The sequence below is a fragment of the Plecotus auritus genome (genome assembly GCF_963455305.1).
Source record: "Plecotus auritus genome assembly, chromosome: 7".
Lineage (NCBI taxonomy): Eukaryota > Metazoa > Chordata > Mammalia > Chiroptera > Vespertilionidae > Plecotus > Plecotus auritus.
In genome coordinates this window covers 150,610,606-150,628,869 of record NC_137774.1, presented here as the reverse complement: position 1 = coordinate 150,628,869, position 18,264 = coordinate 150,610,606, and the positions used below count along the sequence as shown (strand labels likewise).

Sequence of the window (18,264 nt, the reverse complement as noted above, 5' to 3'; positions counted from 1 at the left end):
AACAAAATATTGTCGGTATTCTGGGCAAGAGAGAAATGTATCTCGCATCTCAGAGGGAAACAAAGCAACTTTTTAAATTAAGATCTATTTTCCCATTTCAATTGTTAAAACAAAACTCCACGAGGATTAATATATATATAATATAGGTTCATTCTTCTGTGCTTCGTCATTGATAGTTTTGCTTCACAGACTAAATAAGTAACTGATGTGAATTTGTTTCTCCTTTTACAGCAAAATTAAAACAGCCAAGATTTATTGTGTATTTAGCACATGTGCTGTGCGAAGAGCATTTATGTGGATTTCCTCAGCATATCCTTCCCTGTATTTCCCGGATTACGTAGAAGACGTGCAGACAAAGGGAGTTTGTACCTAGGTTGGTGACTACACAGCCCACACCTTTAACCACACACAGTCTACCTAGCACACACAATATTCTGTTTGGCATCACCCAGGCCCACTAAGTCCACTCCAAGCAGAGGTGTGGGATGGGAGCCAGGATGTTTGCCCCACCTGAACCATAGGAACCTCTGGGGCCACTAGTCCTCCAGCCCCTGCTACTGGCTGGGGTGTCCCCTGAGTTCTCTCTCAGCAGAAAAGCATAGCAGTAGGTTTCCAGCTGGGATTTATATCATCTTCCAAAACTTTCTCTTTTAGGAGAAAATGCACATATTCAAAAATGTGAGACATATAAATCAAAGAGTTAAGATGGGGCCTCTGGGTTTTTCTTAGGTGACTCTGGCGAGCTCTCAGTGTGTTTTCTATCTGCTGCTCCCATACACCAGGTTCAATTTCCCCAGATAGACCCTTCCTCCCAGAACAATGCCTTTCTTTTCAGCATGCAGAGCTCTTACCAGAATTTACCTATAACATTGGTCCTGAATGAGATAAGTATAGAATACAGGACATGGAAGAACACAGAAATGTCATCAGCTCTAGATCCCTCAAAATCAGAAAGATAAACTGCATAGAAGGCCCAGTGAGAAGATCAATGGGAAGAACAGGTGACTTAGAGGAAAAATTAGTGCCTCCACATATATACATATTTATAACAGAGCATAGGGAAAGTCTGACATCCATTTAAAAATCTTTCTTTGAATAAATCAACAAGTGTGAAACCAAAGGGGAAGCAGAGACATGCTCTAGGAAAGCTTTCGGGAAGATGTGGGACATTAGCCCACTGGCAAAGGCAGTGTGAGGGCTGGACTCCCAGGTGGGCTGTTCATGGGAGGAAGGGTGGTCGTTTCCTGGTTCCCATCTCTGAGGTCTAAGGCTGTGGCCCAGAGTGCAGAATGGGAGAAGGAAGAATGCTGGAGGAGGCTGGAGGGAATATCAAATCACTGTCCTGGGAGAGAGAAAATGACTGGTCAAGGGTGTTAGGATTGGCTGCCATCCTGGGGTGGCTATGTGAGATGGTGACCTTTTTGAGCGAGAACAGGGGCTTGTACATTTTCTGGCAGTATTTAACAACTGAGCTCCATGTGTGGAATGGGTGATAAGTTGGATGTAGCCAAATTGGGTCTCTGGGGAAGGTTAAGGAGGAAGAATTGGGAGAAAGTGTTAAGCCAGTTCTCCAGAGAAGGATGACAGCACTACTCATGGACTCTGGACTGGGGAGAGGACGTGACATGCTGGACAGAGAGGGTAGAAACACTGGTGTCCCAGGAAAACATAAGGACAATTGGATGCAGGAGCACATGAGCTGCCATGACCAGAGGCGGTGCCCAGAATGGAGTGCTGGGACCCAGGTTTCACAGGTGAGGCACATAGGAATTAGGAGAGTGGCTTCGCTGCACCAACAGAGACCATGTAACCAGGGCTCACCCCCGGAAGGTGGCATGTCCCTTTCAAGAGGAAGCCTGAGCTGGTAGGAAGGTGTGGTATCTCTGCTCATTCCAACACCCTCCACCCACCTTGCAGGTTGCCCTTGCCCACATGACTAGAGCTGGCTCACTACAGCCAAGCCTGTTGCAGCCCATGGAGGGGTGAGAGGAAGAGGAGGAGGAGGCAGAGTTGTTGCAGGACACACATGGAAGGACGTGCTTCACTTCTATTGGCATCCTGCTGGGAGGGAGGACAGGGGATCCTGGCTGAGGCAATGTCAGTGAATCTGAAGTAGTGAGTCCCTGGCCCCCGAGGAGACAGGTGGGCTAGGAGTACAGGATCTTTTCAGGGATGCACATCCAGGCATCCTAGTAGGAAGAAAGGTCTCTGCCCCTTATATGTTGATAACTGGCCTCATCACTATCCTGAGCAAGTGACCAGGGACCACACAAGTCAGAGATGAAAGCAGACAGTGCCTCTCACCCTCCTCTATTTTACCGTCTTCAGGAAAAGCATCAATTTTATGCTAGGCAGCTCAGTTCAGCAAACCTGGGATCCATATCCCAGCTTATGGGTCTTTAAAATCAAGATGTGTAAGACTATTTTGTACATAGTGCTTTGGCTGGCTGAAACTCTAGTTGGAGTTAGAGTTTAATTTCTTAAATTTGTTACTCAGATGATTTTTACATGTGACATGGCCCTGAAAAGATGAAGAAAGTGAGGAGCAGGGAGACTAAGAATGTGCTCAGGGTGCGATGGCTGATGAGAGCAGGGCAGGACCACCGCTGCCTCCTGGGTCCTTCCCAGGCCACCATTTCAGTAAACCTGAACTTTACTTAGAAATATCCATCCCTAGCTGGTTTGGCTCAGTGGATAGAGTGTCGGACTGTGGACTGAAGGGTTCTGGGTTCAATTCTGGTCAAGGGCACATGCCTGGGTTGTAGGCTTGATCCCCAGTAGTGGGCATACAGGAGGCAACTGATCAATGGTTCTCTCTCATCATGGATGTTTCTAGCTCTCTCCTTCTCCCTTCCTCTCTGAAATCAATAAAGATATAATTTAAAAAAGTAAAAAATATCCAAGGGCAGCGGTATTGAGGACAGCATGATGGAAGGACAGAGCCCAGGTGTTCTGCACCTCGGTCTCACATGTGAGCATGCACAGTGCACGGCAGTCACCCACACTCCCTTGACAACCAAGGAAGCCTTGTACATGGGTTCTTCTAACTGGCTTCATTCAGTAAGCCACAGAAAAGATGAAATACTTCCATTTGTGACAACATGGATGAATCTTGAGAATATCATGCTAAGTGAAATATATAAGTCAGATGGAAAAAGTCAAGAACTATATGATTTCACTAATATGTGGAGTATAAAACTGAAAGCAACAAACAAACAAACAAAACTCATAGACACAGACAACAGTGTGGTGATTATCAGAGGGGAAGGGGGCTGGAAGGGAGAAAAAGATAAATGGGGTCAACTATATGGTAACAAAGGGAAACTTGACTTTGGGGAGTGAATACATAATACAATATACAGATGATATAACATAGAATTGTACACCTGAAACCTATATAATTGTATTAACCAATGTCAACACAATACATCTAATAACATTTTTTTTAAAAAAAAATAAAAAGAAATAGTAGGAAGGAGACAGAAAGCTGAGAGCTTAAACTTTATTATCACCACAGTGTACTGTCATCCCTGGCAGCATGAAGCTTAAAGTAAAAATCGAAAAGGATGCTACTCTAAGAACTTCCACTGATATTCACAAGATTTTCCAGAAACATTTTAATGCTCGCTTGTTCAGGCAGTCCTGGTGACTTTGGCCTCTTTGCTAGTAGGGATTATGTGATGGTACTCAGTGCTTCTACCTTTAGACACAGGAGCTCCTAGGACTCCCCAAGTATATTTGCAAAACTATGAAACTAGTTCCGATGGCCTGGTGGTTCTTACCTGGGAGGACAGGCAGATACTTTGCAAGGCACCACCCCTGTGGCAGGCCGGGTGTTGGGATTGCAGAATGACGTATTTACGTGAAACCTCAGGTCTCTGTAGCAGCCTTCTCGGGTGGTCATCTGCCCTGTATGAAAGGGCAAGATGCATGATAAAGACTCAGGGACATGCCCCATGGTAAAAGGCAGGTGAAGAGCTAATGAAGTTCATTGGGAAAAAAACACACTTTACTGTATTTGCATGTCTTTGTGTTACTGACAAATTGGCCAGCTGTTGATATTTTACTTTTCTGACCACTCCTCATGACTTTTATTAGTGAATTTCATCAGTTTTAAGAAACATGCATTTCCCCACTACATTTTAACATCTTTAAAATCAACATGGGTCTTGCATATTGATAAATCAGTAAGTGGTTAAGATCTTGTGTTCATTTATTCAACAAGTATATACTTGATGTCTGGTGAGTTAATTTTTGAGGTCAAATCTGTTTATAGATGGTAAGGATACTTGGGATTTTAATTTAAATTTTATTTCTTCAGCCCACATAAACAATAATGGGCATAAAAATGAAATTAAATGTTCCTTTGACATTTTTCAAATATCTGAATATTCTGAGAAAATGAAAATATACATAGACAGTACATGTCCAATAGAACATAGGGTTTCCAAGTTCTATTTTTACAGGAGGTGGTAGATAACTATGTTTTCAGATGAGTTTCTTTTGATGGAATGGGGTCTGCTCAGCCATATAGCTGAACTTTTACAGGTATTATTTCTCTGACTAAGGGCACATCTGTGAAGCAATTTCTCAACAGCACTCACAATCACTCAACTGTTTGTCAGAAAAAAATATCACCTAGTCTGTGGAAATGCCAGAATCAAGCCAATTTTCTAAAGTGATCCATATTCATAGATAAGAGAGAAGAGTATTCAATTCAAAGGCGAAAGAAAGACAGAGAAAATATCCTTTAACTGGAAAGCCCAGAGCTGAACCCTGGCCCTGGGAGGTGGTGAGTGTCATGATCTATGTGGCCAGACTCTGCCTTTATCTTTTCAGAAACCAGCCCTGGCCAGTTCTTTGAAAAGCATTTTGAAATCTTCACATTTTGCCAAAGTATCTGGAAGAGGAGTATCCAGTCTTTAAAAGACTCTAATTTTATCAAAATCTCCAAGTTTTCAATATTTCTAACTATAGAATTAATTCCAGCTGTTGCCAAAAGCATTAGAAAACAATCATTTAAGCAAAATTACACAGAAAACTAGAAAATATTACACAAATGAATGCACATTGTCCCATGAGAAACATGCGTTGTTACTACAGGGAGTGCTGGATATACTGTGGGCCTGCAATACACAAGCATGAAGACCCTAAAATCAGAAGAGGGAAGATACTCCAGGGAAGATACACGAGAGGGGGGGAATTCCTAATTTCTTGTTCCACTTATTTGTGCATTCATTGATTAATTCTTGTAAGTGCTCTGACAGGGAATCAAACCTGCAAACTTGGTGTATCAGGACGATGCTCTTATGAGATGAGCTACCAGCTAGGGCCCTGATAATGGTTCTTGAATGACAGAAGAGGTAGGGAGCTTTTCAGTTGCCATTAGACCCACTAGCTTGCTATCCAAATGTACAGAGGGAATCACATTTTTTTCCTTAGGATTTCTTAATGTCAGAATTTAAATATAATTTGAATATTTTATTCTTAGCTTAAAAATGAAAAGAATTAACATATGTCAAGTACATAGTGTTAACTTTTTAGACCATGATATTTCTGTGAATCTTTCAGTTTTTCTTCATTTTCTTCATTTCTTTATTAAGAATATGAGTTCATTATTATTTTTCTTCATTCATTCATTAGATTCTTATTTTGTGCAAGTTCTCATTTGTGTACCATTTTTATATTTAAATATAGTACTGTGTGAATTAATTTCTTAATTATTAAAACTGAGAATGCACAAAGCTGAAATACATTGGCTAGAGTGGAAATTTGTTTCTAAAATATCAGACAGTATTTACTATTTTGTTTCTAAATTTGCAAATATTTACTTGCCACTCTTTACCAGATAATCCATACTAGCTCTCACTAAAAATGTCTTTTAGTGAATCAACTTCAACAATCTAAACATGTGCTTAAAATTCTTATAGTATTAACATTAAAAAGCCATCCATTGTCTTGTGAGATTCTTTTGAAGTGTTGTCTTGTCACTTCCACAGCAATTTTTAAAATATATTTTATTGATTTTTTACAGAAAGGAAGGGAGAGGGATAGAGAGCCAGAAACATCGATGAGAGAGAAACATCGATCAGCTGCCTCCTGCACACTTCCCACTGGGGATGTGCCCGCAACCAAGGTACATGCCCTTGACCGGAATCGAACCTGGGACCCTTCAGTCCGCAGGCCGACGCTTTATCCACTGAGCCAAACCAGTTAGGGCTCCACTGCAATTTTAATAAGATTCTTATAATTTCTCTTTGAGTTTCAGTGTACAACTTTATAGCCAATTTCTTTCCACTGAATTTTTTGAACAAGACCATTTGATAAAAAACTCATTCTATATCACTATACTTTTCATGCAAATTTCTATTTCTCATCAGGAACATGATATATATATAATAAGTTGAGTGACTTTCATTTGAATAATCTCATAACAAAACTTTGCAAAAAGACCCTTAAATTAGATGAAAAGCAGAAACCAATTCACTAAAGGATTTCCTCAAAGCTACATGCTAATGCAGATGAACCAGAGAAAGTATTTGAGGCTTTCAAGTGATACTCAGGACCACTGTTCTCTGCTCTGCTTCTGGAAATATTACTGCTTCCCTCAGGCAGACAACTTGGATGACTCATTAGGACATGATGAGGACCAGTATAGTACATGTCACAACTTGACTGTGCTCCGGGCACCTCTGTGCCCACCAGCAGGAGAGACAGAGAATGACCTACCCCCACCACAGGAAACAGAGCACTCAGAGCGGACGATGACCCACGTGTAGCTGGGCTGGGCACTGGGCTTCTGCTCACTCCCCCGCCGAGGCACCGAGTATTCCCAGGCAATGCCTGGATTCCTTCCCTGGAGCAGAAGCTACAACATAAGACAGGGTTGGGAGGAGGGTTGGGGCGGGGGGGAGGGAGAATATAACTAGTTAAAATGGAACCAATAACTACATGATTTGTTTTAAAAACATGAAACAATAACAAGGTCAACAAAACGTTGTTTAAAATGATAAAATAAACAGTGTTCAGTCTCCAAAAATTGTATTAACTTTCTGTACAGGAATAAACTCCCAACTGGACTCAAGTATATCTAGTAACTATATAGACATCTGACTTGCCATATACTCAGTGTTTCTTCCACACAAGACTTCAGATGTCTTTGCGTATTAGGTTATTTCTTGCTTTCTCTCCATGTTCCTTCTGACTTCCCTGCAAATCCTCCCCATGAGAGCGAATCAGAAAGTGATATTTAAAAAGCACTGTCACACTTTCTAGTAACAACCCAGGATGCTGAAGTGATGTCATTCATGCCACTGCCAAAGCTAAGTCAGAGGACTTCCTACGTGACTGGGTGCCTGTTGGTGTGTACCTGGGAGTTCCAAGAGAAACATATCTTACCAGTCAAGATGATCTCTCAGGCCCAGCATATCTATGAGCCATGGTTTAGGGCATAACATTGCATCTGAACTCTTCACCTTCCAGTGTAAAACCTGAACACATGGACCAGTAACCATCTTTTCTCTCATAAATGTATCAGATCCACTGATCCCAGTGAGAATGTTATTTATTTATTTATTTATTTATTTATTTATTTATTTATTTATTTTTAAAGCAACATCACCATTATCCTGTTGATAGACATCTGCATTTCTGAGCCTTAGAGCCAATATGCATCCTTGATGTGATGTTCCAGTGGATAATGACTCTGGTCCTTCCCTGACACCCTGGCACCACAGTCCCCTCCCTGACAACTCAGCTCAAGTCTCCGTTGGTGTAGGGCAGGTTGGCATCCTGGAAAGTGGGCTGTACTGCAAGGCCATTGAGCTGCTCCCCTTTCTGACACCCTGAGGCTCTGTGACTCTTCTTCCATAGGCACAGTTCCTAATAAGCTGAACTCATTTTCAACCCTGACCCATTGCTCTTTCTCTATGATTATTAAAGCTAATAGCCTGAGATGGTGAGAAATAATCAAGGCAAGAATGCAAGGTGAATAAGTTTACCACAGGGTGAAGGAAGCAGCTCAGGGTGAGGAGGCAGACAGAGCCTCTCCCAGCCATAGAGCTTACAGAAGAGAAGCAGACATTTGTAAAGACCGACAAATGTGCATAAATACACATTTAATCAGGCATCAAGAAATGAAGATGATTAAAAAAGTCCATTGACCCATTCAGCCTATGCATTGATTAGGCTTGTTTCTGATGCATTACCTAATTGTAAGCATGGTTCTGTGCACTTAAAATTACACCAACAGCCTTGGTCCTACAGAAATGCTAGAAGACCCCCAAATCCAAGCCCCAAAACAATGAGGCTGGAGTCTACCTCCACGATCAGTGTTTCGTTGGTTGGCCCCGCAGAGGTCAAGGTCTCTGGCTCTCTGTGGGACCGTCGGTAGTCGAAGGCAGTGCCTGAAAATTTGTAGCGGCCGGGCCAGTCCACGGTCCAGTGTCCATTCAGGTAGTATGTTTTGAGGGCATTACGCACAGCAATGTAGGAGGTAGATACATTCATTTCATAGATGCGAATACTCCGGGCTCCAGAAGGAATGGTAACCATCTGATAATACTCTAGATTAAAGCAGACGGGAGCAGGGAGGATGGGGTATTTCATTCAATTATGCCAAGGCCAAATCTCTTAGCACCTTTAGTACTCCATAACTGCAACGTGAGAATCCTATGAATGACTTATTTGTAACTGAAGGAGAGTTATTGTAATATTCACTATTCCTAAGGATGATTCTAATTCAAATAATCTAGCAATCACTTTCTATCAAAACAAATGATTGAGAGTAGGCAGAAAAGGAGGCAGTTGTGGGACCTGTTAATTTTTATTGTTGACACTATTGCAGACTATCCCCAACCCCCGTTTGCTCACCTCCACCCCCTGTCAAGAGTCTTAACACCTGCTGCAGTCACTACACCTCAAATTCTTCCCACAAAAGAGCTCCCATTTCAATCTTGTCTCTCAACCGCCGCAGGCAGCTGTGGCATACTCACGGTTGGTGCGGTGGTACTTGGCATAGAGGCCCTTGTGCACCGTGCAGTCTGAGTTATTCCCCTTGCACACACCGCAAGAGTCTTCCATGGCATTGGATCCAAGGATGTTGTCACATCCAACTCTCTGGGATATTCATGAGGTCACACGTCATTCATGAAAGAAAAGATAACACGAGCAACGTCACAAACCTAAAGCAGAAAACCTCCTCCCCGATATAGTTGAAAATTCCACCAACACAGGGAAATTAACAAATATTTATTGGATACCCAATATGTGCACAGCAAGACTGCAAATCTACTCTTCAGGTCCAAGGTTGGAAAACTTTAAATATCAAACATAACCTGAACTCTTCAGGATTGCTCACAGCTATTGTATCCTGAGCCCTGAATTGCATCTATCCAGTTGTTATGTTGGAAACATGGGTTAAGTGCAGACTGACATAAAGCACTTAATACAAATGACAAGCAATGTGTTCTCACAAGGGTCCACTGGAATGTGCCCTGGTGCTTTTGAATCTCCTTGTTCAATGGCAGAGAAGTAGCACATGCCATGTGGAAGTAATTCCCAGCAGTAAATTATATAAAGGGCATATTTGTTCACCCTCTTACAATCTTAGGAACTCATTATTTGTACAGTTCTTGTTAGTTTTATATTTCCTAATAAAGTCTATAGATGTGAAAAAAAATCTATTCAGAAATGAAATGACTATAGTCCACAATCCCTTGCTTGTAATCCATAGGGATGGATACATTTCAGAGATTTTAGGACAGAAATTGACATGTTGTGTATATAATGTGAAAGTCCCAGATGGACCTAGGATAGCAATGATGTTTCTATAACAAAACACAGACATCTTCATACTACGTGGTTAAAAGAAAACTATCAAATAGTCTTAAATCTGTTCAGGGCAGGTTTTTACCACCAAACAAATTCAGGTCAGCTTATATTTTCCATCCAAACAAACTTTCTATTTCATAGTTTTTTTAGATTTCAAAATTACAAATAAGGGATTGCAACATTATCATTAAAAATACCTGAAAATTCTGAAATATTTAACAAATCAACTACTAATTAGACAAAACAGGTAGAGACTTGAGCATTTTAAAGCTGAAAAAGATATTACTAGAATTATCTAGCCTAATCTTCATGCATTAAAAGGAATTACACCAAGGTCTTAGTGGGTGGTTCTACTTTACCATGGTCGTATAATTTAGAGAAAACTAGAACTTGGACTGAGGTTGTTGGACTCCACTGAATAAGAATATTGAGTAACTTCTGTATGTGATCTGGTCACACCATCACTTTGTTTATAATGAAATTCTTTCCATAACTTACTTCTGCACATGGCAACAAGCTCCAAGGGTGATGTCCACTTAGTTACTGAGTCTTTCCCAGCCTGTCATCTAAGTCCCTCTCTAATAGATGTTGAGGCTACTGGGTCTTCTGGAGAGCCCTGTAATAGCTGCAGAGTGGCTCTCGGCTCTGAGTTGTCCCCTGCCTCCAACACTTCATTACTCTCCACGCTACCGTCCAGCCACTGCATCTGATCCCATGATTTCTTTAGTTCCCAATCCCAGTGACTGAGCTACACAGACACAATGATCAAAACCTTACTCCTCATTCTAGCAGGAATTGTTCTTAGGAGAGCCCATTCCCCACCCCTCAACTCCCCCAGCACCCCAACCCCTGCCTGCCTTCTGGGTACTCTGATGACTGAGTTGGGTCTTACCAATCCATGCTCCTCTGCCTGCCTCCCCAACATTCCCCTTCCAACTCACCCTCTCAGATTTAGCTTGGAAGCTCTCTTCTCCAAGGAGCCCTGCAAATCTCCCAGATCCACATCTAAGAGAGAATCAGCTCTTTCCTTCTCCCTGTGCTCTGCACCTTCAGTGCCACAAACCACTGTGTCTCAGCATGTGTGCATCTGGCTTCTCCCCCACTGGGCTGTGACTTGGAAGGAAAGGGCTTGTTTTTTGTCTGTTTTCTCTAGCTTCTTATAGGATGCCTGGCACAAAGCAGACTGTCTGGAGATGTTTGTTGAATGAATGAACGATCATTATTACCTCACATATCCCATCTATACAAACATTACGGCTATCCTCCGAGCATGGAGTCCCATCTTTGACTTTATTTGACAAAGAAAAGAAGAAATCAAATCCTTCTGCGATACAGTAGAGTTTGCATAAGTCCTGATCTTAAAAAGAAATACACACACAAACACAAATAAGAAAGATACTTAAGCTCTGATCATTTTTGCTCTAAAGTTTAGATAGACTTTTTTTTTCTTTTTTGCCCATAAAATAAACTCTCACACAATAATACATTGCAAAGACATTTTTGTATGGTTGTTTCTTTAGGCTCGTTTTTTCCCCTTTAATTTATTATTATCTAAATGTTTACTGTTACTTTTTACTCAACTCTCTCCTTTACTAGTCTTTGTTCTTTATTTGTTCTTTACACAGTGATTGGCACATAGTAGGCATTCAATAAACATTTGTTGATTTGAACTACAACATTACTATTCACTATTCCACTAGTATAATTAATTACTCTCTTGTAGAAATGCAAAAAAGTCACTACCATTTTATAACAATATGTCAAATTCTCACAAATAAAATGTAACACAAGAATTAAAAGTATTGAATTTCTTAATCGCTAATACAGTTGAAAAATTACATAATATTTTTAAACTGATAGAGGGAATCACTTTTAGATGAAATCTCCAGAAAACGATGTTTCTATAAATATAATTGTAAAAAAATACTGATACATAAAGAACATGGGTATCATCATATCCTTAAGACTGGTAAAGTTCACTTCCTCTCTCAATACTCCATTTCAAGGGTTTATGATTTATATGGTTAAATATAAACTTTTGTAAAAACTATATCCCTTTGTTTTTTCCTTGGTAAGAAGGGAACCGTTTATGATGAACATTTTGTCTGCCTTAGGAGTTTTCATAGGCTCAAGACTCATCTACAAATATTTTCTTTATTTTATAAGAGACTCACTTGAACAATTTTAAGATCAAATTTAGTGCTTCTATGACTAATAAATTTATTTACTGAAGACTAGCAAGGTCAGGAATAGCACGCACATTTTTTGACCCCAATTTCAAAGTTCTTTCTACTTTTTTTCTCTTGCCTACTTGTTTCTCACTGGCTTAATTTTCTCTGAGTGAAAATACCACCAAGAATGCTTTGTGTGAAATTGCTGACAATTTTCTTTCCATATTCTACTAACTTCATAAACCTCTCAGCATGAAAATATTATATATTGTGATGAAGAAAGTAAATGTCACATGAGAAGTTCCAACTTATGTATTTCTTGAGTGTTGCCTGGACAATATTCCAAATTTCAAAGAATAAGATGATTAGATGTTCTTTGGACTTATTTTTAAATTATACCATTTAAGCTACCAAGCTCAAGTTATAATAATCATAAGACTAATGGATATTTTTCTCCAACTGGACAGTAAAATCTTAGATATGTCACAAATAAACATCTCAGTTTATAGTTATATTATAGATCAAGACTTTCTGAATATAGTATACTTTTAAATTGTCTGATTTTCCAAAAGATACTAAAATTGTTCTTTCATTATTTGGCAATTATGTGTTCATTAGGTGACATGATGCTTATAGAAATATCACCATCAACTATAAAGATTTGTAATTAAAATAAGCATTGATCCATTGACAATAAAATATCTACTTTCCACTTTTTACCACTTCTAAAATTTAATGGTATTATATACTTGTTCTCTGTTTGGCTTGTTAATTTCTGACCACACAGCTGGTCAAGCTTAGATTAAGATGGAAGTGGCCATGTGTCAAATTACCCCAGAAAGGGATCTGTGACACTGACCTCATGTAGGGGTGTCTGATCTACCTGAACACCACACCATCTATCATGTATTCTTTCAGGAGGAAAGATAATAAACTAGGAGGCTATCACTACTGAGTATGGTTTGGGATTTACCTTCTACTTGCGTGTAAGGCTTCCACTTGTAGTGCCACCCTCGGAACCGTTTGCTGTTGTATTCCGCACACTGCATGGCGCGGAAGTCAACACTATCGTGGGGACATTTCTGACTGTTGCAAAGCTTCAGAGTGCGAGTGGAGCCCTCACAAAACTTCCCGCCATGGGATGGTCTGGAACACATATTTTGTTGTTAGAAACCTTACATTTTAATAGAGACTTGCCCCTTCCTTCAAATTGGGCTTATTGGAAAGATGTAGCAGATTTCTTAAATTACTTACAGGGGCTAAGTCATTTACTAAGTAGTCGCTGATAGTTTCTTATATATTAGCGACATGGGCAGTGTTTCCTTTTCTATTGAGTGTATAGTTTTCAATGTTGGCAGAAGAGGTACAGTCGTGGTCAAACTACGGCCCGCGGGCCGGATCCGGCCCATTCGGCTGTTCTATCCGGCCCGTGGAGCCGAAAGAGCGGAGGGTTCTCTTGCTCTCCCCTCCGCTCCTTTACTTTGAATTTATATTAGTTCATACAAACACTCCATCCATGCTTTTGTTCCGGCCCTCCGGTCCAGTTTAAGAACCCATTGTGGCCCTCGAGTCAAAAAGTTTGCCAACCCCTGGAATGTGGTAAGCGGGTTTGTGTGTATTTGTTAATGGCCACCTCCCAGCCTCCTTCTGTGGGAATAGGGTCAGCATTGCTCCGAATTCCATAAAGGAGGGGGCAACAAGGGAGGTCAGTGGCTCTCCCAGAATTACACAGTTGACAGAAAGCGGAACTGAGAATGAAATTGAACTATACCACTTCTTTCCACTACTAGCTTCCTGTGATAAGGCCAGAGCACCCAATTGGGTCAGAAGTAACAGTCACCTTCCACTGGTTGGCACTGACAGGAAATGCCCCAGGTTCTCTGCTACCCGCTCAGAATTCATGTGTACCACCAGGACGAGAGCATCCTGTCCATGCAGGAACCTATTGGATTTCACATGTTACAGCCAGGCCTGAGATAATGGCAATATGACATATCTTAAACAAACCTAGGTGCAAAAAGAGGATTTAGAAATCCATTCACTCCACTGTACTGGTGACTGCATTTAACATTCTTGTCATATACAGGAGGCCACCACAATTAAAGCATATATTGGAAAGGTAAATATTTTTGATGAAAACAAAAAATTATTTTTTTCAAATAAAATAATTGTTCTTATTAATTCTTATTCATTTTTACTCTCTATACTTTTCTTATGATTTTTTTCTTTGTTTTAGGCAGGCCCTTGGCATTTCAAGTAAACATGGTTACAATCCAATTTTGGAATATCACTTGTTGGATCTATTACTTTTTGCTATGTTTAGATAGTTATAAGCATCTCATATCAAAGAAATATTGTTTTAGAAATGTTTGAGGGAAAAGGCTTTCCTACTTAATGTTTCTTACAATAAAATTTGAAGTACAGAATGAGTACGATTGAGCTCAGGTACAGGCACTGTTTGAAAGGCTAGTGGCAGAGAGATGCTCACTTGTGAGTTGGGAAATTCAGACTTGCTTACTTGGGATTAGTGCAGAGGCGGTCTCTGTGGGACACCCCTCCTCCACAGGTCCTGGAGCACGGTGACCAGGGAGACCAGTCTGACCAATGACCGTGGGTAGGCTTAGGGCCTTCGTCACCGTATTTCACACACTGCCCTCCACGGCACCACTAAAAGTTAAAAAAAATAGTAGATATGACCTCATGGATAGATACGTGGATCAGCACTCTTGTAATGCTCAATGCTCAGTCATGGGGAGTCTGGTACCATAAGCAGACATTCTTGTCCCTAACCATTAGTAGCACATCATACAAACACACTTAAGGATGCTTCTTTTGTCTTTCCAAACCTATCATTGCTCTATAAATCCATGTAAATGGAACATAAATAGAAAAAAAAAACCCAGATGAGCTGCTGGAACTTGACACATTTAATTAAGTAGTGTTGCATAGATGGTCAGTTCTCAAGTGAGTGGACGCTGACCTCTCCTGAAAACAATGTGCTTTTCACATCTCATTTTCGTCTGGGACCGAGTCTCAGGTAGAGAAATCCAGCTGGAGGTTCCACATGACTCAACACCTTGTCATTTCTATTGGGTGGGCTGTGACTTTGCTCTAAGGCACCTGGACTCAGAGCCTGGAGGTCATAACTGATGCATGTCAGAGGTCACAGGGCTTTCTGAAATGAAATAATCTGCACAGAGCTTGTCTGTCCCTGGAGATGCTATCAGCTCCTCTTTCTCAAGAGAAGGGCCCATCAATGTGGATTCACGCTAACATCTACATGGTTCCTTCACTCCCACCCCACATAAAGGCTACACAAGATCTCACATTGTGTTCAGTGGTGTTGGATTTTCTATCTACAGGTTGGTGTACACCTAGGCCTTCTGTTGAGAGGAGGGAAGTAACTGCCTTGTTTCTTGTGGCTGGCAAAGCTTGTTTTGTGGGCTGGGGGTGAGGGGTAGGGCAATTTAGAGCCACCTGATTTGTTCTTAGAGAAAAAAATGGTGTTTTTATAAGAAGCCAGTAAAAATATTTCAGTTATTAATGATGTATTGTTGCAATTTGATCATTGTTGGCACACGGGAGTGACAATTTCAAATAGTTCGATTCAATATTATTTAAGAAAGGAAAATCAAAATTTTAAAATATAAGTAAGTCTGAGGACTAAAGCCTCATCCATTGAATTCTTTGATTCTTTGCTACAAGCCAAAAAAAAGTCTCTCTTTCATTGCTGCCTTCCCTCACCCCAGCTGAAAAAATGAAGTCCCACAGCCCTGACCCCTCTCAGCTCCATGAGGGGCACATGGTGGGGAAAAGGTCTCCAAATCTATGCTCTGTGGCTTTAACATTACTACTTAGTGCTGGATCTCTAGGTGGTGAAATGGTCACTAAGGGTTTAATGTTTCCCCTTACTAAATAGGGTCAGCCGTCACCTTTGCCTGAACATCCACATCTCTTAATTCCAGCTAGCTCATCAATTATATCATTGAACAAAGTGAAGAAAAAAAGAGTCCTTTTCATAATATCAATATAAACACAATCCAATATAAACACAATCTTTTGACATGTATAGGTCTGCACATATTTATGAAAAAGAAGGGCTTAAAAATACCAAGACAAGATGAGGAGAGACGAATGGGCTGAAAGACTGACATCTAAATATGACAATGTATGTGCCTAAGATCAGCATCTTACCATGTCATGCCCACAAATGGTGCCTTCTGCTGCTGGCATAAATTTAGTCTCACACTTCCTTCCAATCCGATGACACCATAGGGCTTTACAGATATCCTAAAAGGAGAAGAAAGGCCATCAGTATTACAAATGACCCATGATAACTTATCAATGAAAACTTTAGGGGAAACAACTGATACAAATTAAAACTGATATCTACTTAGCAGTAGATGCATAGATAGAGAACCCTGAAGACTCATGTTCTAGATTTGGTTCATGCCTGAAATTTTGTTTTTTCATCATAAATTTACCAAAATTATATTTTCAAAACTAATAAGTTAAATATATCCCTGGCCTGGTAGCTCAGTTGGTTGGAGTCCCATATACCAAAAGGTTGTGTATTTGATCCCATACAGGAGGCAACTGATCAGTTTCTCTTTCTTTTTCTTTCCCTTCTCCTCTCTCTAAAATCAATCCTTGGTTGAGGTTAAAAAAATTAATAAGTAAAATATGCCTAATCCAGACATTACAGACAACTCCAAAAAATTAAAATTAACAAAACAATAAAACCTGACATATTATAATTTATCCTTGACCCCATCTTTCATTAAGTTCTCCAAGTCTGAATCCCCAATTTTCAAATTAAAGAGGATTATGAATCTTGCTGCATTGTCCATTGATCCATCCATACATCCAGAAATAAATCATAGAGTTAGAAGACCCTTGAAATATCATACAATCCCTATTGCTGTTTTCAACATATCAAAAATCATTTGATATTTTGATACCCCATAGATGTAACTGTCTGCCATCAGATAAAACATGACACTCTATTCTGAAAAACAAATAAAATTTTAGTACCTCAAAGAATGAGATAATACAGTAAATATTAAAACATAACCAAAAAACCAAAAACAATTACTTTTAATCACTTTTATCATACTTTGACTTAGATGCTGACCGCTGGACATAATGTACAGTTATTATATTAAATTCAGCATCATTTTTGCACTTCATTATATCCTTAATAAAACTTCAGGGTCCTTTTAGAACAAAGACCCTTTTAAATCATGGTTCTAGGGCCAGGGAGTTGAAATGTAAGATATTCTGGGCATGGGGGGAGCTCCCAATTTCAACAGAAGCCAGGACACGAAGATGATCAAATTTCCAAGTATTCTGGCAGCTTGTATTTCAGACTTCAGGGTCAGGCCAGCAAGCAATGTTGACAATGCATATAGGGACTTGATGAAGACACAACATTTATAATAATCAATATTTAACTCAGGAAGAAAACAAGTTGAAGCCCAAGTAGACAGTTCACCCATGATTTTATTTTTGCAGCTAAGAAATACTATCTTAATGAAGGCTCTCACTTGCTATTCTATCCCCTAATTTAAGGTCTATGCTTGCAAAAACTAAGTTCAGTAATATGACTTGGTGCATTTTAACATCACAACCTAACACCTCCACAAAACCATTTTCAATGACTGTGTTGAAACTTTATTGTTTCTATATTGTGAATAGAGTGTCACCAGATTTATTTTCTCAAACTGTCTGTATTATGCTCTCCAAAAATGTAAACTGAAAATGTAATTAAAAATTACGTAATAATAGGGTATACAATCTATTACATTTATTTGTTTTGGAAGCAGTAGGCTGTTTTTACCACTAATTTTGATTATCACTATATAAGTCATCAGTAAACCATGGCCATTTAAGCATGGGAGTTTACACATGAGTATGTGTAAACATATATACATATACACCAAATGCACATGCATCCAAAGATGCCTTTGCATTTGCACTGTATATTAACTTTTGAAACTTATTAGCATGTGGTACTTAAAGAGGTTCATCCCTTTCTAAAGTATCCATCCATCTATCACCCTGCTCAGCAAATTTAATTAAGTGGCTCTTATGTGATAGGTGTTGGCCTAGGCACTGGGTAATTTGCTTCCCATTTATTCTTTTATGTTCTTCCGTCAGAAGACTTACTAATCTTTATATTTCAACCTAACAAAATAGAACCATTTTCATAAAATTTCAGTAGAAGTTCATTAAAAAAAGGTAAATTTCATAATTGAAAATG

At 39.8% G+C, this 18,264-nt stretch overlaps 1 protein-coding gene across 1 annotated transcript in view; it reads right to left on the bottom strand.

Annotated features, from left to right (window-relative positions):
- Window positions 1-18,264, bottom strand: part of ADAMTS16 (ADAM metallopeptidase with thrombospondin type 1 motif 16) — a 110,589-nt gene that overhangs the window by 27,398 nt on the left and 64,927 nt on the right. Inside the window, exons 11-18 of the mRNA XM_080678153.1 lie at window positions 16,197-16,292; window positions 14,521-14,669; window positions 12,976-13,148; window positions 11,058-11,188; window positions 8,994-9,117; window positions 8,320-8,564; window positions 6,730-6,868; window positions 3,783-3,909 (exon numbers count right to left, since the gene is read on the bottom strand). Coding sequence (XP_080534279.1) covers window positions 3,783-3,909; window positions 6,730-6,868; window positions 8,320-8,564; window positions 8,994-9,117; window positions 11,058-11,188; window positions 12,976-13,148; window positions 14,521-14,669; window positions 16,197-16,292 — 1,184 coding nt within the window. The remainder of the gene's footprint in view (window positions 1-3,782; window positions 3,910-6,729; window positions 6,869-8,319; window positions 8,565-8,993; window positions 9,118-11,057; window positions 11,189-12,975; window positions 13,149-14,520; window positions 14,670-16,196; window positions 16,293-18,264) is intronic.